The sequence below is a fragment of the Myotis yumanensis genome, unplaced genomic scaffold (genome assembly GCF_028538775.1).
Source record: "Myotis yumanensis isolate MYYU_CA2020_CCGP unplaced genomic scaffold, mMyoYum1.0.hap1 SCAF_22, whole genome shotgun sequence".
NCBI lineage: Eukaryota > Metazoa > Chordata > Mammalia > Chiroptera > Vespertilionidae > Myotis > Myotis yumanensis.
Window position 1 is genome coordinate 7,582,457 of NW_027223773.1, and position 21,971 is coordinate 7,604,427.

The window sequence follows — 21,971 nt, forward strand, 5'->3', positions numbered from 1 at the left end:
TGCTCTGCGCCTGCGCCGAGTTTGCCGCATGCGCAGTAGCGGGGGTAGGGTTGCCCTACGTCCCCTGACGTCCTGTTGACTGGGAGACAGCTGTGCCGGACGCCGCGAGGGACCTGTTGCTTCATAAGGCCTTTTGGGGGGTTATCCCTGGAGTGTCTTTCGACCAACTCTGTCCCGGGCCTGTCCGCGTAAGTACGTTTCTCCCCTGCGGGTCAGGGCAAGGGCAAGATCCCCTAACTCCACCCCTCTGCACAGATACGCGGAGATTCGAGGAATTTCTGTGCAAAAAGATTGGCGTGACTGTGATTGCGCGGCCAGATGGTCCTGTGTCGGACCTAGGTTCGCGAGTCAACATTGCAGACGTGGAGATGAGATTTTATTTTCATTCTCCGGGGTCTTTATGGGCTCTATGTTGTGAAAAATAACAAGGCAAACCTGGACTGTGGGCTTAGGGCGCCCCCATTGAGAGACTGTCTTACATCTACAACTAAATCTCATTAAAAGAGCAGGCATTCTTCCTTGTGTGTCCTCCCTACACATCTGTAGACCTGCTTGATTTCTTCGTTTCCCTGAAAATAGACAGAATTGCTAGTTCGAAACCTGTACGTTTGGCTTTTTTTTTTTTTTTTTTTTTAACTGAGAGGAAGGGAGAGGGATAGAGAATTAGAAACATCAATGAGAGAGAAACATCGATCAGCTGCCTCCTGCACACTCCCCACCGGGGATGTGCCCGCAACCAAGGTACATGCCCTTGGCCGGAATCGAACCTGGGACCCTTCAGTCTGCAGGCTGACGCTCTATCCATTGAGCCAAACTGGCTAGGGCTAAAAGCCCTTTTTATGTAACAAAAATGAGCTCATGTGTCTAGCATGTGATACAAATTTTTTTTCTGTGTTTTTTTTTTTTTGGTCAATCATCTTTTTGCATTGTTTATGGTGTTGTGACTATACAGTCAAAATTGTATATGCAGTCAAATTTATCAGTACATTCTTTTATGGATTTGGTTTTCGTCATATTTATAAGCCCTTTAACCAAACTTATAAAACATTTCACCCGTTTTACTCCCATACTTTTAGAGTTTCATGCTTTGCTTTTAAAATCATGCACTGATCTGGAATTTGTATCGATATAAAGAATGCAAAAAGGATCCAACATTTTTTTTTTAAATTTCCAATTCCCCCCCCCCATTTATGCATAATTAACTTTCCCCCGTGATTTGAAATATCAGTTTTATTGTGTTCGGTTCTAGCTCTGGAATTTATCTGATGCCCTTAATTTGTCTAATTCTGCCCAGGACTAAACTGTTTTAATTATAATTTTATAGCCTATTTAATTACTATAATTTTATAGCCTATTTTGGTATGCTCTGTTGTGCTCACATTTTTTATATTTCCAGATGACCTTGAACTTTAGCACCATTTGGTTGGGTTCCAAAGATAAACAATCTCAGTATTTTGATCGCACACTCATTATTCCCTCATATGCTCGCCACCTTTATACAGAATTCAAGATACTCTCCCAGGCTATGAAAAGAGAGAGAGAGGGAGAGAGAAAGAGAGGATTGTTGGATTCCTGAACTAGCCATGTTGGCAGCTGTAAAGATTCCCTAAAACAGCGGTTCTCAACCTGTGGGTTGCGACCCCTTTGGGGGTCGAACGACCCTTTCACAGGGGTCGCCTAAGACCATCGGAAAACACATATATAATTACATACTGTTTTTGTGATTAATCACTATGCTTCAATTATGTTCAATTTGTAACAATGACATTGGGGGTCACCACAACATGAGGCACTGTATTCAAGGGTCGCGCGCGGCATTAGGAAGGTTGAGAACCACTGCCCTAAAAATGGGATTAAGTTAGGTTGATTGTTTTCCGTGGTCATACAACCTTATTTTCATATATACTCTAAGCCTCTAGCCCAGAATGTGATTTAAAAGAAGCTGTACTATGATTCAGGGTCATATTGATTATCAACAGAATATCTTTGGGGTTAAAATAACGCCGCAATAGCTACAGGAATTTTTTTAGCCAGTGTAACTCCGTGCTTCCCTTGTGCTGGGGACTGTCTTACGTGCTTTACATGTGCTTCTCGTGTAATAATTACAACTCCGTGCTTTCAGTACCGTTGTTAGCTCCATTTTACAGATTGAGGCACAGAGAGCTTAAGTGGCTTTCCTAAGGTCACACAGCGTGTATGTGCCAGGGCCATGATCTGGGCCATGATCTGGGCACAGGCAATTGTCTCCAATGCCTGCGTCTGTAACCACTATGCTGGTTTTCAGTAAACTCGCACAAGACAGATCAGGTTCCCTTACTGTACGGTGTTGTTCTAATTGTTCACGCAGTGGTTCTCAACCTTCTGGCCCTTTAAATACAGTTCCTCATGTTGTGACCCAACCATACAATTATTTTCGTTGCTACTTCATCACTGTAATGTTGCTACTGTTATGAATCGTAATGTAAATATCTGATATGCAGGATGGTCTTAGGCGACCCCTGTGAAAGGGTCGTTCGACCGCCAAAGGGGTCGCGACCCACAGGTTGAGAACCGCTGGTTCACAGGTATCACTCACCTTTGAGCCAGGTAAGCCAACGGGCGTGTTTCAGGACCCAGCGGAGTACAGATGGTAGAGAAGGAAGCAGGGTGAGTTTCATCTGAACTGCTATAAGGAAGTTAGCTAACTTGCAGGTAGCTTTTTTGGCCTGTTCTGTATCCACCGGTACCGGCTACAGGTAATTCTCATTTGGGGTCTGGGGAGGGTCACAATTAAAAAGGCTCAGAGGAACCTCTGTTAAAGATGTTGCATTACGATCATAGAATTAGCTGCATTTTCTTTATACAAAGAGCCAACATTATATCCATTTGTATAAAAAAATATGTGAGAACAATATTAGGGCTAGGGGGCAGTAACATTTTATTGCTGATTCAGCTTGGACCAAAGAAATTCTTCAGAGGAAATGGTAGACATGTTTTCCTATGCGCCGATTGAAAAGAGATTTACAGGATCTCTTTGTAAGACAACGTGCGCTTCACACCAAACCTGATTTTCCACATTCGCCTAAAGCTGATGTTGGTTCCTACATGGTGGTTCGTAAATATACATTTTCTGAAGAACATAGGAGAAAGACAACGCCTACAAGTTTTTCTTTGGAAGAAGTGACCATGGACTTGGCAAAAAGAAAGGGGAGTGGTTTAGTCATGTATGAAACCTGGCAAGGCTGTAATGACTGCTCAGCCGGCTCAAAGGTAAATGATACCTGAGAACAGTAAGAACAACACCATACAGTGTGGGAAACCGGTCTGCCTTCCACAGGCCATCTTAATTAAGACGGGGACTGAGTGTGCAACACATTAAAATAGCCTCAGGGCCCCGGCCGGTTTGGCTCAGTGGGTAGAGCGTCAGCCTGTGGTCTAAAGGGTCCCAGATTCGATTCCAGCCAAGGATACATGCCCGGTTGTGGGCTCGATGCCCCCCAGTGGGGCCTGCAGGAGGCAGCCAATCAATGATTCTCATCATTGATGTTTCTCTCTCTCTCTCTCTCCCTCTTCCTTCCTCTCTGAAATCAATAAAAAAATATATTTAAAAAATAATAAAATAGCCTCATGGTTAAAACATCTGCATAGTACAGGTTAGTTGCCTGAATATTCAGTACAGAATAAATCAGATATCTGGCTGGTCGTGGATATGAGGGCGTAGAGGTAAGGCAAGTGTTTTGTTCAATTATTTCTCCTGTTTTCTACTTGAGGTGTTGCTGAGATAGTAATTATCATAACCCGTTTTTCCACGTGAAACACCTCGTATGCCAAGAAAATGAATATTGCCTGATTGTGATGTAATAAGGTAAACAGACTTGAAATACATTGAAACCCACTTTATTTTCATCTTAATTCCAGACAGCTATTGGTCACAGTATGGTATTTGTTACCTTTTAGTTTGCATTTCAATTTCAGTTCTTCTGAAGGGTTTCAAACACTTCCCTTGTTTGCTGTCTCATCGATGTTCATAATCCCTGTGCATAGAACATGGATGATAGAAAAAAAGATGTAAAGAGGCTAAAAGCCCTGACTGGTTTGGCTCAGTAGATAGAGCGTCGGCCTGCGGACTGAAGGTTCCCAGGTTTGATTCTAGTCACGGGCATGTACCTTGGTTGCGGGCACTTCCCCAGTAGGCAGGAGGCAGCTGATCGATGTTTCTCTCTCATCGATGTTTCTAACTCTCTATTCCTCTCCCTTCCTCTCTGTAAAAAATCAATAAATATTTTTTTTTAAAAAGAGGCTAAAAGGCACATCAAATCAAATATACGGTCAGAAGTTGATGGTGGAATGGTGACTATTGCTGAATTGAGGCCTATCGTGCCTAATTGTGTTCCCTTCTTACACTGAAATAATGTTGACGATTTGGTTAGAGTGGGGAGATCTTTTGTGATAGGTTGGTTCTCCATAAGTTCTCTGAGACAGAGAGAAAGCACAGGCGGTCTGTTGGGGCGTGTTCTTGGGATCACTTATGGGAGGGAAGGGAAGGAGGTAGGAATACACAGGGAGAAGGGAGACCTTGGGCCGTGATGCCGTCTCCCCTAAGGCCTCAGTGACCATGTGGGGCATTCGGAAGCTGGGATGGCCCAGTCCGAGTGGAGAGAGGCCCTACCCCCCCTTGTCGACCCATTCCAGGTGAAGTGGCTCTTAGCAGATGCATTCCCACAGAGAGGTGGCAGCTAAAGGCTACGCATTGGGGGCACTCGGCAGCCAAGGAAATCAGTTCTTCCGTCCTGAAGGGAATCAGCCTCAGCCACTAAAATTGCAGGATTCGAATCTGTATCTTCAAAGATGAACATATTTGATCCTAAAGGCTGTTTTCTCCCTATTTTTCTACCGGGGCCAGAAACGACTCAGACACGCATTACTTTTCTACACGATTGGTCTTCACTCCAGTTAGTTACGCTGCTATTCTCTCTGTGTGGCTACTGATGAGGATGCTGGTAAATAATCAGCAGGTGAAATTTCACTTCATCTCTAAAGCAATACTCGCCGATTTTCCAGAAACTAATTGTCATCACATGCAATCCCTCCCCTTTTTATTTTTTATTTTTTTAATAAACATTTTTATTTATTTTTTATATTTTAATATATTTTTTATTAATTTCAGAGAGGGAGGGAGAGGGAGAGAGAGATAGAAACATCAATGAGAGAGAATCATTGATTAGCTGCCTTCTGCACGCTCCCACTTCGGATGGAGCCCACAACCTGGGCATGTGCCCTTGACCGGAATCGAGCCCGGGACCCCGCATCCGCAGGTCGACGCTCCATCCTAGCTGGCCCTGCAAACCAGCTAGGCCCTAGCTGCTAGGGCCCTCCCCTTTTTAATTACTCCACACATACAGGGTGTCCCCCCAAAAAAATGTATGCACACTATGTCTGTAGATTCTATTTCATTTTGAAAATGAAATGCATTTTAATAATACTACTGCCTTTATAATTATTCAAAGTGGGTATACATTTTGGGGGGGCACCATGTATCTCCACATCCCTTATGCTATTCACACCTGTCTTGGCACCAGGTCTATGCTATGGACCTGAGGGTTCAATGTTTTATTCCCAACGCACCACAATATCAGCTCTTCAAGGAAGGTGTTATGTATTTTCAGCTCCAGGAGCGCGCACCACAGTCTTTGCACATCACACACCTCCTGCATAAAGCTTTCTCGCGTGCTCAATCGGCTGGGACCTGTTGCCACCACATGTCCCTCTTTAGACATCACTCTTCGGATTAGTGAGTGAAAGTTCTGGAAGAATCCATATAAAGAATTCCTTTCAAGTAACTAAAGATACAGTGTTTTTTTTCTTTGACTGCCTTGAAGAAGTTATGAATTTTCTTCTCTGAGATAGAAGACTTAGAGTTTATTGAGAGCTATTACTGAAATGGGGGTTTTTCCAAGTCTCTCTTAATGATCTATACGGGTTAAATGGGGCAGTCCCAGGTAAGCATGCAATAAATTCGTGCTGAATTGAATTCAAGTAAAGAAAAGCCAGTGGTTGGCTCTGAAAGTAACAAAACCTTTCTCTCCCTTTCCCTTTAGGGCTGACCATGGCTTCCGGGCACACGGTGCTGATGCGGTTGGTAGCCTCAGCATATTCGATAGCTCAGAAGGCAGGAACCATAGTCAGACGTGTTATCGCCGAAGGAGACCTGGGAATCGTGGAGAAGGTACCGGGAAATCTCATCTTATTTCGTACCGACTTCGTTTTTGTTCCTTGAGGTTTGGCTCAAGGATGTAGTAATCTGGACAGACTTTAATAGCTGGAATAATCAATGGCTCCCCTTTGGAGATTGCAGAATGGTGAGGCCTGACACTCTACCAGGAGGAAGAGCAGGAAATATTTGCGCTAGGGAAGAAAAGAGTAGGAATAGCTTTCTCATAGAGTTAAATGGCTGCCAATGTGTGTTTTTCTCTGGTGGTCTCTGAACTTCATTGATGTATGTCGTCTTCCAGTTCAACAATTCTCTTCAGAGGTTTCATTCAGCAGATACTTGTAGAATACCTACTGTGCGCCAGACATCACTCTTTAGGGAATGAAACAGAGATCTCTGCCTGGGTGGCACCACATTGGAGCAGAGTAGCACTTGGCATCGAGATAAGCAGCAGACCTCAGTGTGCCATAAAAGAGTTGATTTTCATGATCATTGCCAAACTCATTACAAAGCATCATAAAAATTCCACTGTGTACGTAAATTCATATCATCTGTGAATTCACCTAACCAGGCATGTGTAAATGAGAGCAAGTCATAATTCTCTGAGAGGAAACTAACAAAGGAGGTTGTAGCTGTCAGTTCTGAGATTTTCCACTGTCTTTCACTAGCATGACTCTGGATGGAGTGAGGGTGCCATACATGAGCAGCATATTAAATATTATGGTTGTTCATTATTATATTTCAGGAATAGGGATTTTTTTTCTTTGCAGTGAGGAAGTGCCCTGGGGACCCCTTGAATTACTAGGATTTGGATTAGTGAGTGAAAGTTCTGGAAGAATCCATATAAAGAATACCTCTCAAGTAACTAAAGATACAGTGTTTTTTAGCTTTGACTGCCTTGAAGAAGTTATGAATTTTCTATCTCTTAACCTATTTAAACAAAAAAATTGATGTAGAGATCTTATAAAAGCAATTTCTTTTCTTTTTGTAAAATATGTTTTTATTGATTTCAGAGAGAGGAAGGGAGAGGGAGAGAGATAGAAACCTCGATAGAGAGAAAACATTGATCAGCTCCCCACTCCCCCTACTGGGGATTGCGCCCACAATCCGGGCATGTGCCCTGACCGGGAATCCAACTTCTACCTCCTCATACATGGGATGACACTCAACCAACAGAGCCATACTGGCCAGGCATGAAAGCAATTTCTGAACTGGGAAGAACATCTTCTGATAATTTGAAAGCTCCTTACCAAACCTTTACCATGATGAATCCCCTGAGAAAAATCGAGCCAAGAAAATAGTTGATCATTTGATGTTAAGTCCCATGAATCTAACAATAGACAGGGTCATTTAAATGATACAGACGCTCATGTCTTAGGCATCAGAGGACGACCTTGCATATGAGCTCTACTAACGCTTGCCTCTCTGTTGCAGACCAGCCCAACGGACCTGCAGACCAAAGCCGACCGACTGGCACAAATGAGCATCTGCTCCTCCCTGGCACGGAAATTCCCCAAACTAACCATCATAGGGGAAGAGGTGAGAGTTGGCAGGGCTATGTATGTATTTAAATGCCTGTTTACCATATGGGTGTACAGTTGCCACTTTAGCGTTTTATATACCACTATTATGATCTCAAGCATTATATCTACCATTTTAATGCAAAAATAAGTATATTCCTTAAGACTTGAAGGAAATGTTTGATTCTGAAATATTTTGGTCCATTTCTAGGCCAGATGTCTCAATTCTTGACCATCAAAGATATGGTTTTTGTTATAATATTCAGCATCTGAACTAAAAGATGGGCAGAGTTCTAGAAGTTTAGAATAAAATGGGTTTTGTTTCTGTTTTTTCAAAACATACTGATTTTAGAGAGGAAGGGAGAGGGAGAGAAAGAGAAACATCAATGATGAGAGAGAATCATGTTGGGCTGCCTCCTGCATGCCCCACACTGGGGACCAAGCCCCCATCCCTGGGCATGTGCCGTGACCAGTAATCGAACCACAACCTCCTGATTCATAGGTTGACGCCCAACCACTGAGCCACAGCTGCAGGGCGTCTGTTTTTCTAATTAGGCTTACTTACATACTTAGCTAAACACCCTAACGCTGGGAAAGTAAAAGAATGGCTGTCTCATGTAATTGAGAGAGCAGTAGCTGATGTCAGAACCACTTATGTTGAGAAGTTTATAGTACGTAAAAATTCTTTTCCTTCTCACTGTTCGGCCTAATGAAGTTGGGACTCTCTGTAGCCAGCTTCGACGAGCCCTATCTGGTCGTGTTTGCAGTTTTACTCGGTTTGCTTTAAAGCGCTGAACCTAAATGGTAGGAATAGTGAAAACGGATGCTGAGATTTCTTCCGTCACTGACACCGAAGTGCTCGGTGGACACCCGGCCGCGTCAGTGACCAGTGTTCTCTGCTGCAGGACCTGCCTTCTGAGGAAGTGGATCAGGAGCTGATTGAGGATGGTCAGTGGGAAGAAATCCTCCGGAAGCCATGCCCGTCACAGTACAGCACGATTAAAGAGGAAGATGTATGTTCCACATCATTGCTCAGCTCTCTGTTCATCTTTCTTGGTGGTCTCTTTGTGTTTGTTTCTGCCATAGTAAAGGGAATAACACTCGCCTAGAATGATGGGAAGTTGGCAATTATAAAATAGGGGCACCCGGGACTTGGGAGACTTTCAGAGCCAACATGGAGTATCAGGCTCCACATGGAATGTCTGACCTGTTCATTTAGAATTCAGTTTCTCGTGCTGCTGGTTTCTTCTTCACTCTAAAGCAGCCGTGGGCAAACTACGGCCCGCAGGCCGGATGCGGCCCGTTTGAAATGAATAAAACTAAAAAAAAAAAAGACCGTACCCTTTTATGTAATGATGTTTACTTTGAATTTATATTAGTTCACACAAACACTCCATCCATGCTTTTGTTCCGGCCCTTCGGTCCAGTTTAAGAACCCATTGAGGCCCTCGAGTCAAAAAGTTTGCCCACCCCTGCTCTAAAGGTATTATTGAAACTACTTTTAGGGAGAAAATCTAATTTTTACGTAGCAGATTTGGTAGGAAAACATTTCATTGGCAACTGGGGCCGGAAGGAGATGGAACAGACCACTACCTTATATTTTTGGAAGGCCGTGAAACTCGCCTCGCCTGCGTTTTGTCGTTGCTTAAGTTACATCCGTGACTTCAGATAACTGTCACACTTCTTTGGTTTTCCTACTTTTAATTTGTCTAACACACACTCATTGAATGCTCACCGTGAGGAAGGCACCTTGCTCTGGGGTCTGAAGGATGCAAAGGAAAGGAGACGTGCCTTTCAATAGAAGAAGCCCTCGCTGGCAAAGTCCCACCGCGTTCCAGTTCTAGCGGTTCATGGCCGCCTGGCCTGCATCAGGTCAACAGTCCTAAGTAGAAAGGACTCCTTTTTCTGTCTATAAACTGTGGATTTTTATTTGTCATATGCAGACGGTGACCTCACTCGGTCATGTTGTCATTTTTTAAAATCAGCGCACTTTGGTGCCACTGTGGCGTTTCCCCGTCTCACCATCTAGAGCAGTGATGGCGAACCTATGACACGCGTGTCAGAGGTGACACGCGAACTCATTTTTTGGGTTGATTTTTCTTTGTTCAATGGCATTTAAATAGATAAACTAAATATCAAAAATATACATCTTTGTTTTCCTGTGGTTGCAAAGATCAAAAAATTTCTCTATGTGACACGGCACCAGAGTTAAGTTAGGGTTTTTCAAAATGCTGACACGCCGAGCTCAAAAGGTTCGCCGTCACTGATCTAGAGCTCAGTGTGTACCCGGCATTGTGTCCAGTTGCAGCTGACAGTCAGCTTTCACCCGGGAAGCACTTCATTTTTAAAATTCTTAGGTCGGACTTTTCTCCAACTGAAGGGGACCTTTTCCATGACTGCAAAACAATACGTTTCTTTTTACTGTTACATGACACTGGCGTAAGCCATCCGTAATACAGTTTCAGAACTGAAATAAAAAGGGAGTTGTTTTGGTTAGTCTATTTAAATCTTTTTTTTTTTTTTTTTTTTTTTTACATATATATGTTTTGGAGACTTAATCTGGATATTTCCTGGTATCTTTTAGCTCGTGGTCTGGGTGGATCCTCTGGATGGCACCAAGGAGTACACGGAAGGTTGGTACCTCTTTCCTGTTTGTATTGGGAGCAGGAGGACTAGCCTGTGATGTTGAGTGTAAACATTTACTGTTTCTTATGTTGTGTGAAAAGCCGGTGTTATTTTTTATGTGTGTGTCCTAAAGCTGTGTTTGTGCCCATCCTAGCTAACTGTGGTTATACATCAGTGATTGTCACAAGATACAGAGAAAATTCATCTCCTTCTCATACCCGCCCCCCCCCCCCCCCGCCACACACACACACAGTCTACCAGCCCCCCAATTCTAATGGCCTTACGTGAGAACAACTAGCATTGAACCAGTGTTACCACACTGAACCCCAGCTTTGTTGGCGTAGAGCCCCAAAGAGAAGCACAACCGTACTGCCCTTGTTCCTCCACTGGCCCTACCCACCCCCCCAACCCCCCATACACTGTCCCCTCACTGTCTTTCTGTTCTGCCTCACCTTTAAAGATGGGTTTGGAAACACCGTGCAATATTTCTCTCTTCTGAAATTATTGAAGGTGAGAAAGAGAACAAAGCAGCAAATTAACATAAAATGGGCAACATGAACGTAAGTAAGACCAGGCTCAGAGCCCAAGTTTTAGATTTTTACGAGCATAACGTAAGCTTTGAGTTTTATTACTGAACTAAAGAGCTCCCTAGTTTTTCTTTCTTTTTTAAAAATATATTTTATTGATTTTTTACAGAGAGGAAGGGAGAGAGAGAATTAGAAACATTGATGAGAGAGAAACATCGATCAGCTGCCTCCTGCACACTCCCCACCAGGGTTGTGTCCGCAACCAAGGTACATGCCCTTGACCGGAATCGAACCCGGGACCCTTGAGTCCGCAGGCCGACGCTCCATACACTGAGCCAAACCGGCCAGGGCTCCCTAGTTTTTCTTAATGTTGGTTCTCAGCTTCATGGCTTGAGAAAAGAAAATTTCTCATAATTACTAGAGAAAACTCCTTCTCTGTCCTTGGAGGAGACGTAGCTGCAATGAGCGAGTCCTGCGGAGTGTGTGCGTGCGTGTGTGAGCACGTGTGCATGTATGTGCGTGTGCGTGTGTATGTGTGTGTGTGTGTGTGCACTGAAGACATCTCCACTGTGGAACAGGGAGGCTCTGGACAGCTTTAGGGTACACACAGCACATGCACAGCTTGTCTACACCCTCACCTCCCTCACCTCCCCCACCTCTGGAGATTCTGATTCACTGGTTCTGGGAAAGGGCTTGAGAAGCCTTTATTATAAAAGTGACTCCAGCAGGCAGGAGTGAGCTGGATGATGGCAGAGAGGGCACAGGGATCCAATGATAATGGCTGTGGAATTAGGGCCGGTCAATTTAATTGGTTTTCAGAGTGTACTAGTGAGACCAGGTATGGCAATCCAGTGACGTGGCCCTAGACCCCTCTTCTCTCTCTGGCCAGCTCTCTTATAATTTGTGCGTTTTGCCAGGAGTTGGATTGATCATGGATGAACCACTGTGGATTCCATACCTTTACTGCAAAAATAACCCCTCAGCAATTCACGTGCCGATGACGAGTCATGACGTGAAAAAGTTACATCATAATCGATACTCATTTCTTCTCTTTAGGTCTTCTTGACAATGTAACAGTCCTGATTGGAATTGCTTATGAAGGGAAAGCCATAGCGGGAGTTATTAACCAGCCGTATTACAACTACCAGGTAGGACTGTAACGGGTACAGTTGTTCTTTTAATGCAACAAGGACAGAGTTTATTTCAAGAGGCAGCCAGATGAGACGGGTAAAGCCCGACCCGCTTCCCCCAGGCAGATGGAGGTTTTGAAGGAGTTGAAAAGGGGTCTTTTCGTGCAAAGGGAGAGGAACCCAACAAGTCTAGAATCAGGTAAAGGGAGTTAGTGATTTGGTCTCTGGAGGGCGGTTGTCACAGGACTCCTGTGCTAAGTCTTCCGCATCGCCGTGGCGTGTGGTGTCTGAGGAGTCATCCCCTAGACTTCTTGGAATCTTCTGGGTTTCCCTCCATATTATCTTTAGATTCAGTCTCCTGATTCCCGAGGTTGCAACAGACAAGCCACGTTTCAGCATCTCCCAGCCTCAATGGCACCTGCTCACGTTTCTTTCCCACTTGAATCACTTCTTCTGTGGGAAGGCAGATGCCAGGAAACAGGGCCACTTGAGCAGGCTATGGGAGGGTCCAGGGGTCAGGGAATGGAGGACTCTGGCCAGTGACCAGTGCGGATGGAGGCCTCGCCATGCACCTGGCTGTGCTCTCCTGCTCTCTCATGCAGACATGAGAGCTGAGCTGAGGCGGCCAGCAAGTCGATGTTGCCCACACATGGCAGCCCCCACCGCCAGGGAGGTGGCTGGGGAGCCACACACAAATATTTTATTAGATCAATAACTATAGTGTTATATGGTCCCTGATATTATCTAGCCTAGTGGTTTCTAGCTCGGTTGCATTCATCTTTTCAAAATACACCCCAGACCTGTGGAATCAGAACTTCAGGGGCCATTGGTACCAGGGATGCATATGTCATACACGCAGCCCAGGCCTTAACATTCAAATGCAGACGTTTGGGGATTACTGATGTGGTTCTGGATTAGCCTGGTCATTGAGACACCTGATTTACAGGTGGTCCTTCAAGCACATTGAAGAAGTGAGCCATTCGAACCGCGAAAGATGCTAGCCATGTTGTTTTCCAGGTAACACTGTCTCACGCCTAAACTAGAGTCAGCGTTGAAGCAGAACTAAGTACGCTCCTGCACCCTTTCTCTTACTTTCTCTCTAATAGGGTTGGGCTTTCTACTCTGCTCCCAAGAAATTGTCTTCCTTAGAAGCAAGAGATTAATGTGAATCCAAAGCAGGAATAGATCATTAGATCACGTTAAAGTTAAAGGAAACGATTGAGATTATTACTTCAGGTATTGACATGAGTCTGACCTTGATAGAACGTTGGAGAAACCAAGTAACCAGAGTGAGGATTATTCCTTCTGAATTTCCAGTTTGAGTTAAGAGCAAGCGTAACCTCTACCTCTAAGACAGTTTTGTTATATTCTACCATTTGTATGATAATACCTATAATCATGTTCTTATTAGGATTATTTCACAAAACTAGTTATGCATTATTGGTAAAGTTTCTCATATTAAGTATCCACTAAGTATTTTACTGTGACTTTAATGTTTATGTAATATTGTATACAGATACAAGTTTGTGGCTGCTATGGAAACTTTAACACTGTTACTTGAAAGGGAGACATTTTTATTCCTAGATCACATGGTAATGCATGGCACCTGTCATCCAAAAAGGATCTGAGTGCTTAGAAGTTGTGAATAACATCCATCCCTTCCATCCCTTCTGAGATTAGAAAACTTGTATTCATTTTCCACAGAACAATGAAAAGCAGACGTTAAGGGAACCCAGGAAGGAAGCAAAGGTGAGAAGAATAGCTAGGGTTTTGGCTCCACTAGTTGGCAGCAAAGAGGTAGGAAAACTGTGTTGCCAGCCAGTCCTTGTCGAGCCCACGCAGCCGCTCACCTCCTCCTGTCCTGTTTCTCCCCTTCGTCGCCTGTCCCTTCACCACATCCCTTTCTGTGTACTCTCGTTATCCTTTCTTCCTTCCCTCTTACTTGTGCCTTGAAATACGTTGCAACAAGGAGAAGGTTGCTCAGCTCTGTTGATGGTATGCAAGGCTGAATATTCAGCTTTCAGTCTTCATCATCATCATCATCATCATCATCATCATCATCATCACCATCATAGCTCAAATATAGTATCAAGAACTTGTTACATCCTACCGGCCTCAAGGGGTTCACATGCATTATCTCATTTAATGCTCACCATCATCCTTTCACCTTGTCCCTGTTTTATTTTTTAAATATTTTTATTGCTTTCAGAGAGGAAGGGAGAGAGAGATAGAAACCTCAATGATGAGATAGAACCACCAACCAGCTGCCTCCTACACACCCTCTACTAGGGATCGAGCTCCCACCCTGGGCATATGCCCTTGACTGGAATCGAACGCGGGACCCTTCAGTCCTCGGGCTGATGCTCTTTCCACTGAGCCAAACTGGCTAGGGCCCTTGTCCCTGTTTTAAAGAGAGAGAAACCAAAGCAAGTAACTTCCCTGGGTCACCCAGTTTGTCGATGGCACCTTTGGGATTCAAACCTCAGTCCAGCCTCTTACCGATTCCTCTACATTGCTCTTTTGAGCCGGATGAAAGACCCTTAACAGTTAAAACTCCGTTATTGCTTCTAAAAGATACCGAAGCTGGTAGGCAGTTGAAGGAAACACTTGGCTTAGTACAAAGAAACCCAGTGCATCTTTATATGGGTGCTAGCTTCTTAGCCATTCTGAGATTTAATTTAACTCATCGGTGAGGTGAAACGAGTGGCCTCATTGCCCCCAGAAAGTTGGTGGGGAGCCTTTGAGGGAGAAAGACAGTGAGGAGACGGCAACCAGGAGCACAGAGGAAGCTGGCTGGCCGCCTCATGGGCCTGCATGGCCCTGCCCACCAGATGCCGGATTCCATGGTCCCGGACTCTTTGCCTCCATATTCATTTATGTGGCCCAGAATATTCATTTTCAGGCCCAGAATACTCGTGCCCATTATTTGTGTTTTAAATATATTTCTATTGATTTCAGAGAAGAAGGAAGAGGGAGTGAGAGAGAGAAACATCATTGATGGGAGAGAATCATTGATCGGCTGCCTCCTGCACACCCCCTTCTGGGGATCAAGCCCGCAATCCGGACACGTGCCCTGGCCAGGAATCGAACCGTGACATCAACCACTGAGCTACACTGGCCAGGCTCATGTCCACTATTTGTATTGCTTTCCTTTGTCCTTCAGAATAACGAAAGCTAAGTAAGTCGGCTTCTTGATAATTCGTCTCAGCAGTCAATCTGAGGCCCACTGAGCCCTCAGAGCCACCACTGAGCCCATCAGCGTGTCAAGCCCCAGCCTCTCCGGTAGTGCAGGCTCCAGGGGCCGGGAGTCCCCAGTGCTGGCCCTGCGGTGCCTTTGGTGCCCCATTTGCAGGGCATGATACCGGCAGGCAGCCTCCAGGGATTGCAGGCCATGATACTGTCGGCGTCCTCGGGGATCGCTCACCTGCAAAGAGCTGCCTCGCCCAGTGGCACGCTCCTTCCCAAGGCAGTGCACTTCCGGTGACTGATGAGTGCAGGACGAAGGCCTGGCGTTGCACCCCAGTTGGTACAGCCCTGAAGGGCTAGTCTAGCTCCAGAGCTCCCGTAGGGCCGGCGGAGGCTGTTGGGTCTGCGTCACGGCTCAGTTTCCCCCTCTGTCCACTCGTGCTTCCTTCCCTCCCTCCCACGGGTGTCGGCCCCAGGGGCACTCCTCCACCACCATCCTACCACCTCAGGGTCCTGCTGCAGGACACACGGGGTGCTGTGTTTGAAAGCTTTTCGCAAGTAAACTGAGGCAGTCCAGCCTAACGCTGAGGACTGTCGGCTTTGAACCCAGAAGAGCCTCAGTTTGGTTATGATCTTCCTAGAGTCCTTGGTCAGGTTATCTAATGGTTCCAATCTCTTTTTTTCTGGTCTGAAAAGTAAGGATGATAACACCTACTTCGTGGGGTTGTTTGGGAGATTAAATGAGATACTACATGTAAAGCACTTAGTATGTGTCAAGTATTCAGTAACATACTTATGTCTGTATGCCTACCATATACTAGTATGTCTATTATCTATAGTAATAAAAGCATTAATATGCTAATTAGACTGGACAGCCGAACGACCTTCCAGACGAACTTGCATGAATTTCGTGCATCGGGCCTCTAGTGTTAAATAATGGTCTTTTTGATGTCTTTGCATTAATCATTTTATGCATCAGTTTTACTTGGCATGCAATACCAGTTATGTTTTTCTACATGAAGTGCATGGTCATAAACATTGTGGTAGAAAATGCTTCGAGCTCTGCAAAGGCAAATACAGATTCTAAGGCTGCGTCATCATTGTCATTTCACTACCACCATTGCCAGTGAAGTCTGTGACCTTGACCTCCATTATCCAGGCTGCTCTTCGGTGTCAGCCTGTTCAGCTGTTCTGTCTCTATAGCAGCAAAATGCATTATCACCACCGCCTAGGCCCATGTCGACAGGATCCTGCCTGCTTCTCGGATATTGAAAAGTACTAATCAGTACATGGCGTTTCATTTCCCGGGGACTTCAGTGCCCTTTGCAAAGAGCTATTTCAGATACGATAATGAGCTTATTCGATGATTCAGAGAGCAGCAGGAATTAGCCTATCTCCTCTCCCGAGGACTCCAGGGAATAACCAGAAGTTCCCTTCAGTACCTTTGAAACCCAATTATCAACCAAAACAGCAGTGAGAACAACCCACTGATTCCCTAGGGAAAATGTCTCTGTCGATGTTACTGTCTTTGTACTCTATAGCATCATCATGTTTTTATGATCTAACAGTTAGGATGCTATGACAGCTCAGTGTTCTATTTGTTCTGAGCTGACATGTTCTCCCACTAATCACAGGCTGTGCTGGTGTTTCCTGTTTCCACAGGCCGGGCCGGGTGCTGCGCTGGGAAGGACCATCTGGGGAGTTCTAGGCTTGGGGGCCTTCGGGTTCCAGCTGAAAGAAGTGCCTGCTGGGAAGCACATCATCACCACCACCCGGTCCCACAGCAACAAGCTGGTCACCGACTGCGTCACCGCCATGAACCCCGACGACGTGCTGCGAGTGGGCGGGGCGGGAAATAAGGTACGAAACAGTCCGCCACCCACTCGGAATGCAGTTGAATCACTGAAGGGAACACTGAGCTTTTAACTAAATGTCAAAGAGGAGTTTGGGAGGAGAGATTAAAGATTGTACTTTGCCATTCAAAGCACATTTCAGCAACATTTTTGAATTTTTTTTTTAAATGTGAAGGTTCAAATCTCTTGTGAAGACAGTGCAGAGAAAATATGTCAACTGGCTGGTGTTGCTCAGTGGTTAGAGCAGAGGCCGGCCACCAGAGGGGGTTTGCTTCCCCCCACCCCCTTGAGGCATGTGTGAGAGGCAACCAATCAATGTGTCTCTCTCACCTAGATGTTTCTCCCTCCCTCCTTCCCTCCCTTCCACTCTCTTTGAAAAGCCATGGAAAAAAATATCCTCAGGTGAGGCTTAACCAAAAAAAAAAAACTTATATAAAATGTCTTTAGGATAAGATCCCGTGCCTCTTGCCAACGCTTTTTTTCTCAGAGACCCTCTTGGATTATTTCCTAGCCCGCCCCCGCCCCCCTCTCCCTGGATACTTCCCCATGATCTCCTCCAGGCTCCCATCCTCCTGAGGAAATTGTGAAATGGAACAGTGTGATCTGCGTCTCTTCTCATCTCATTCCCCCCGGATACCATCATGGTGACATCTTTCAGGTTCTCATTCAGCATGCCCGATTGGAACTCACCTTCTTTCTGCCTGCCCCAGATGTGTTCCTCTCCCTATTCCTTTCTGGTTAATGTACCAGCATTTTCCCAATTGTTCCAGCTGGATATGTAAAAGTCATCCTAGACTCCTTTGCTCAGGTCCTATCAATTAGTCCTAGCTATAGTTAATATATATATTATTGATTTTGAGAGGAAGGGAGAGGAAGAGAGAGAGAGAAACGTGAATGATGAGAGAAAATCATTGATTGGCTGCCTCCTGCACGCCCCCTAGTGGGATGACCAGGAATCAAACCATCACCTCCTGGTTCATAGGTCTACACTCAACCACTGAGCTAGGCCAGCCAGACCCAGCTAGAGATCTTAATTCTTCCCTAATGTCTCCTGTCCATCTCAACTGTCAGTGCCCCATCATCCCTCACCACACTTTACAGAAGCTTCTAGAGTTTTGTGTCATGCAAGTTCTATCAGTGGCCTCAGTTTTATGTATTACAAGAATCATTAAAATGACTATTTAAAAATTCATATTTTGGCAGTGTAACTAATAATGGATATGACCCAAAAGACAAGTAACTAACTACTTGTTAGATTGACTAGTCAGCATCACACATCTCTTAGGAGCTATTACAATTGACACATTATTGTACTAGTTGATGCTTCTCTATCCCTTGTATAATAATGGTCAATTGTTTATAACATTAAATAACTTAATTTTTCTATAGTAAATACGGGGTGCCCCCCCCCAAAATGTATACACACTTTAACAGCTGATACTTCAATTTTGAAAATGAAATGTATTTTAATAAACACTGCCTCTATAATTATTCAAAGTGTGTGTATATTTTTGGAACTACATACACACACACACACACACACACACACACACATATTGCTTTTACAGTCAGTAAGAAAGAAAAACAAACATAAAAAAGAAAACTATTTTCTCTAACTTGGAATATGGAGACTGTTCATTCACCCTTCTTGTAGCTGATTGACCACTTTTTCCCCCTTGGATATTATGATGCATGTATTCTGTATGTTTCTTCATAATAGCCTTGTCATTTAAACCTGCTAAAGGCTTTCACCTAAGTGGAGCCTAACAGAGGAGTTGAAATATATTTCATAGAAACGAGCAATCCTCTCTTATCTGTACCTCGTTCATGTCATGGTCGAGAGATAATTATCATCGTTCACTTTACAGATCATTCAGCTGATTGAAGGCAAAGCCTCCGCTTACGTGTTTGCGAGTCCTGGCTGTAAGAAGTGGGACACTTGTGCTCCAGAAGTCATTCTACACGCTGTGGGAGGTGAGTCCGTTTTATTAGCGGGGATTACAGTTTTTGCAGTAACGCCACTTTACCTAGACTCTCAGGATATAAGAGCTAGGAGGAAAGTTAGCGATTATCTGTTCCAACCCCCACATTTCATAGGTGAGAAAGTAGATTTTCAGCCAGTTCATTTTTCTTTACATATAGTTTGCTTTTTTGGACCTTGATCTGCATGTAGTTAATTTAATTAAACCCTTATTAATTTGTGGCTTTAATGCTTTTAGGGCTTTTTAAAAATATATTTTTACTGATTTCTGAGAGGAAGGGAGAGTGAGAGAGAGAGGGAGAGAGAGAGAGAGACATCAGTGATGAGAAGAGAATCTTTGATTGGCTGCTTCCTGCACACCCCCTACGGAGGATTGAGCCCACAACCAGGGCATGTGCCCTTGTTGGGAATCGAACCTGAGACCCTTCAGTCCACAGGCCGACGGACTATCCACTGACCAAAATCAGCAAGGGCTAGGGTTTTTGTTTTTTTTCTTGAAAAAACCACCTAATTTATTTTAAGCCAATGTTGGTAAATATCTCTGTATTCGTGCTAAAGGTCATAGAGTTAGAATTTTAAAAATCTGACTAAAAATATATTATCAATATATACATAGTTAGATAATTTTAAAATTTCAAATAGACATCAGGTCAAACCTTGATTTTGTTTATTTTTATTTTTTTATCTTATCCTTTTTCCGAGTACATTATTTTATCAGTATCTCATTAACATTACATGACAAGGAAGTTAAATTCATCACAACCCATTTTCATTAGAATTATTAAATGAAACTAATACAATAGTTATATCTTCTGAACATACTTCATTTAAACTCTTACCAAATAAAGTGTTAATATTAAATGGTAGAATAAAGAAAGTAGTTTTAAAAATGGGAATAGTGATGATGAAGTATAACCAATAGGAAAAGCGATCAACTCAGGAAAAGAGAAAGGAATTGATGCTGAGAAATAAAAATTGAAAATGCTAAGTGAGCCATAACCGGTTTGGCTCAGTAGATAGAGCGTCAGCCTGTGGACTGAAGGGTCCCAGGTTCGATTCCGGTCAAGAGCATGTACCTGGGTTGCAGGCACATCCCCAGCAGTGGGTGTGCAGGAGGCAGCTGATCGATGTTTCCCTCTCATCGATGTTTCTAACTCTCTATCCCTCTCCCTTCCTCTCTGTAAAAAATCAATAAAATATATTTTAAAAAAAAAAGAAAATGCTAAGTGAAATGATTTTAATCAGGAAAAAAATGTTTTATCCTTCAGTTAAAATTGTTCTGTAGTCTTAAATTTCCAGCGAATTATTAACACTTAACCATTATCTTCCTTCTGCAGAATTAATTGGATATTATTGCACAGGGAAGCAAGAGGCGCTTACAAATAATGAACTATTATGGTAGAATCGGCCATTAACGTGCTGTGTTTTTTCTGTAGGCAAGTTAACCGACGTCCATGGCAATGCCCTTCAGTACGACAAGGAAGTGAAGCACATGAACTCCGCTGGGGTCCTGGCCTCGCTGAGGAACCATGACTACTACGCCAGCCGCGTTCCCGAATCTGTTAAAAACGCACTCGTCCCCTAAGGCAGGTCTGGTGGCCTTAGCTAGGGGGACAGCTGCAGGAGGAGAGGGAAGAGAGAGGACGACGTTCCCGAAGTCTCAGCCTTGGATGAAGATGTCCTTGAAGTTGATCCTGACACTAAGGAAATGCTGACACTCTCGGACTTGGGCAGTGTGTCCAGCCTGCAGGTCACTCGGCCTCCCGTTGGGATGAATTTCAAGACACCACGTGCAGCCATTGGAATCTGTCTGCTGTGCTGCAATATTATCAATAAACCACAGACAACCTAAAAACACGCACTCATTCTTTAAGGGAACATTTCATTTACTTAGCTAGGAGGAGGACTTGCTTCTCAAAATCATACAGTTTAAGACTAATGGGGTGTAATCAGAGCTCCCCCTTGACTTGATTCTGCATTGATCAGTCATCTGTTTTTAGGTACTTAGGAGTAGAAAATAGATTTTAAGAACTTGGTGATTAATTCATCCACCAGACCAATTTTAACATCTGGAGAATCTGTAAAGTCTGTCTGTCACATTTCTGTTCCTCCTTTTATTGGGAGAAGTAAAAGAAAAGTTTAGTTCCAATTGACTATCCCTGTCAGTTGTTTAATCAACATTCCTATGGTATAAGCCAGATTTTTTTAGGCCACAGAAGCACAAGTTGTTACCTGAATCTCATTCTTGCTTTCACAGTAATTTTTTAAAATTTCCAGTTATAAACATACTGAAATGTTATTATGTATGTTGATGAAACAGATTTATGGAAAAATGGCTTCTTTATAATAAATTATTTCATTCTAGCTAGTCTCTGTCCAGTGCTTTTATTATTATTTTTTTATTTAAATTACAGTTGACATACAATTTTATGTTAGTTTCAGGTGTACAACATAGTGATGAGACATTTATAAAACTTAGAAAATGATCAACCCTGTAAGCCTAGTGCCCATCTAACTGCTTTTAAATAAATTGTTCTGTTATTAGATTAAGCAAGTGGCTGAAATTAATCATTCCCAACCCCAACTGCATCTCAGAATCAACCTAGGAAGCTTTGCGAAAGTGGTCACAGGCTCCATCCAGCAATTTTGATTCGGAATAGTTTAAGAAGATTACTCCAGGGATTCACTCGGCATTGAAGTTCAGAACTCCCTCCATAAGATAGTCTCATTTTATGGAGAGCATCTGTAATAGAGCCTAAAGAGAACTTGACTTTGACATCTTTGGCTACTCCCTCCTGCAATTTTCTTCTCTTCATCCTGATATTTTTCCTCCCTTTTCTACCAATTCCTTCTCAGTTTCCTTTCTCAGTTTTTCTTTATCTTCCTTCCCTTAAATATCAATATTCCCACTAAAATCATAAATTAGACAAAAATGTTCTTGTTCAACATTATCATTCCT

The 21,971-nt window shown here is 43.7% G+C and overlaps 1 protein-coding gene across 4 annotated transcripts; it reads left to right on the forward strand.

The window, feature by feature from the left end:
* Window positions 1-54: 54 nt before the first annotated feature.
* Window positions 55-21,562, forward strand: BPNT1 (3'(2'), 5'-bisphosphate nucleotidase 1). Of its 4 annotated transcripts, none has more exons than XM_070401153.1 (10): window positions 55-192; window positions 6,078-6,205; window positions 7,625-7,729; window positions 8,616-8,723; window positions 10,295-10,343; window positions 11,919-12,010; window positions 13,697-13,741; window positions 16,841-17,038; window positions 18,900-19,005; window positions 20,449-21,562. In XM_070401153.1, the coding sequence occupies exons 2-10, from the start codon at window positions 6,086-6,088 to the stop codon at window positions 20,595-20,597; spliced, it is 972 nt and encodes a 323-aa protein (XP_070257254.1). In that variant the 5' UTR covers window positions 55-192; window positions 6,078-6,085; the 3' UTR covers window positions 20,598-21,562. The 4 variants fall into 4 exon arrangements, with proteins under 4 accessions (XP_070257254.1, XP_070257253.1, XP_070257256.1 ...); XM_070401152.1 differs by having other exon boundaries at window positions 55-188; XM_070401154.1 differs by lacking the exon at window positions 55-192 and adding an exon at window positions 4,909-4,994.
* The last annotated feature ends 409 nt before the right edge of the window (window positions 21,563-21,971 follow it).

Coding starts and splice junctions, on each gene's coding strand:
- BPNT1 (XM_070401153.1), top strand. CDS start 6,086: ATGGCTTCCGGGCACACGGTGCTGATGCGGTTGGTAGCCTCAGCATAT. Junction 8,724..10,294: donor GCACGATTAAAGAGGAAGAT/GTATGTTCCACA, acceptor GGTATCTTTTAG/CTCGTGGTCTGGGTGGATCC. Junction 10,344..11,918: donor CACCAAGGAGTACACGGAAG/GTTGGTACCTCT, acceptor TCTTCTCTTTAG/GTCTTCTTGACAATGTAACA.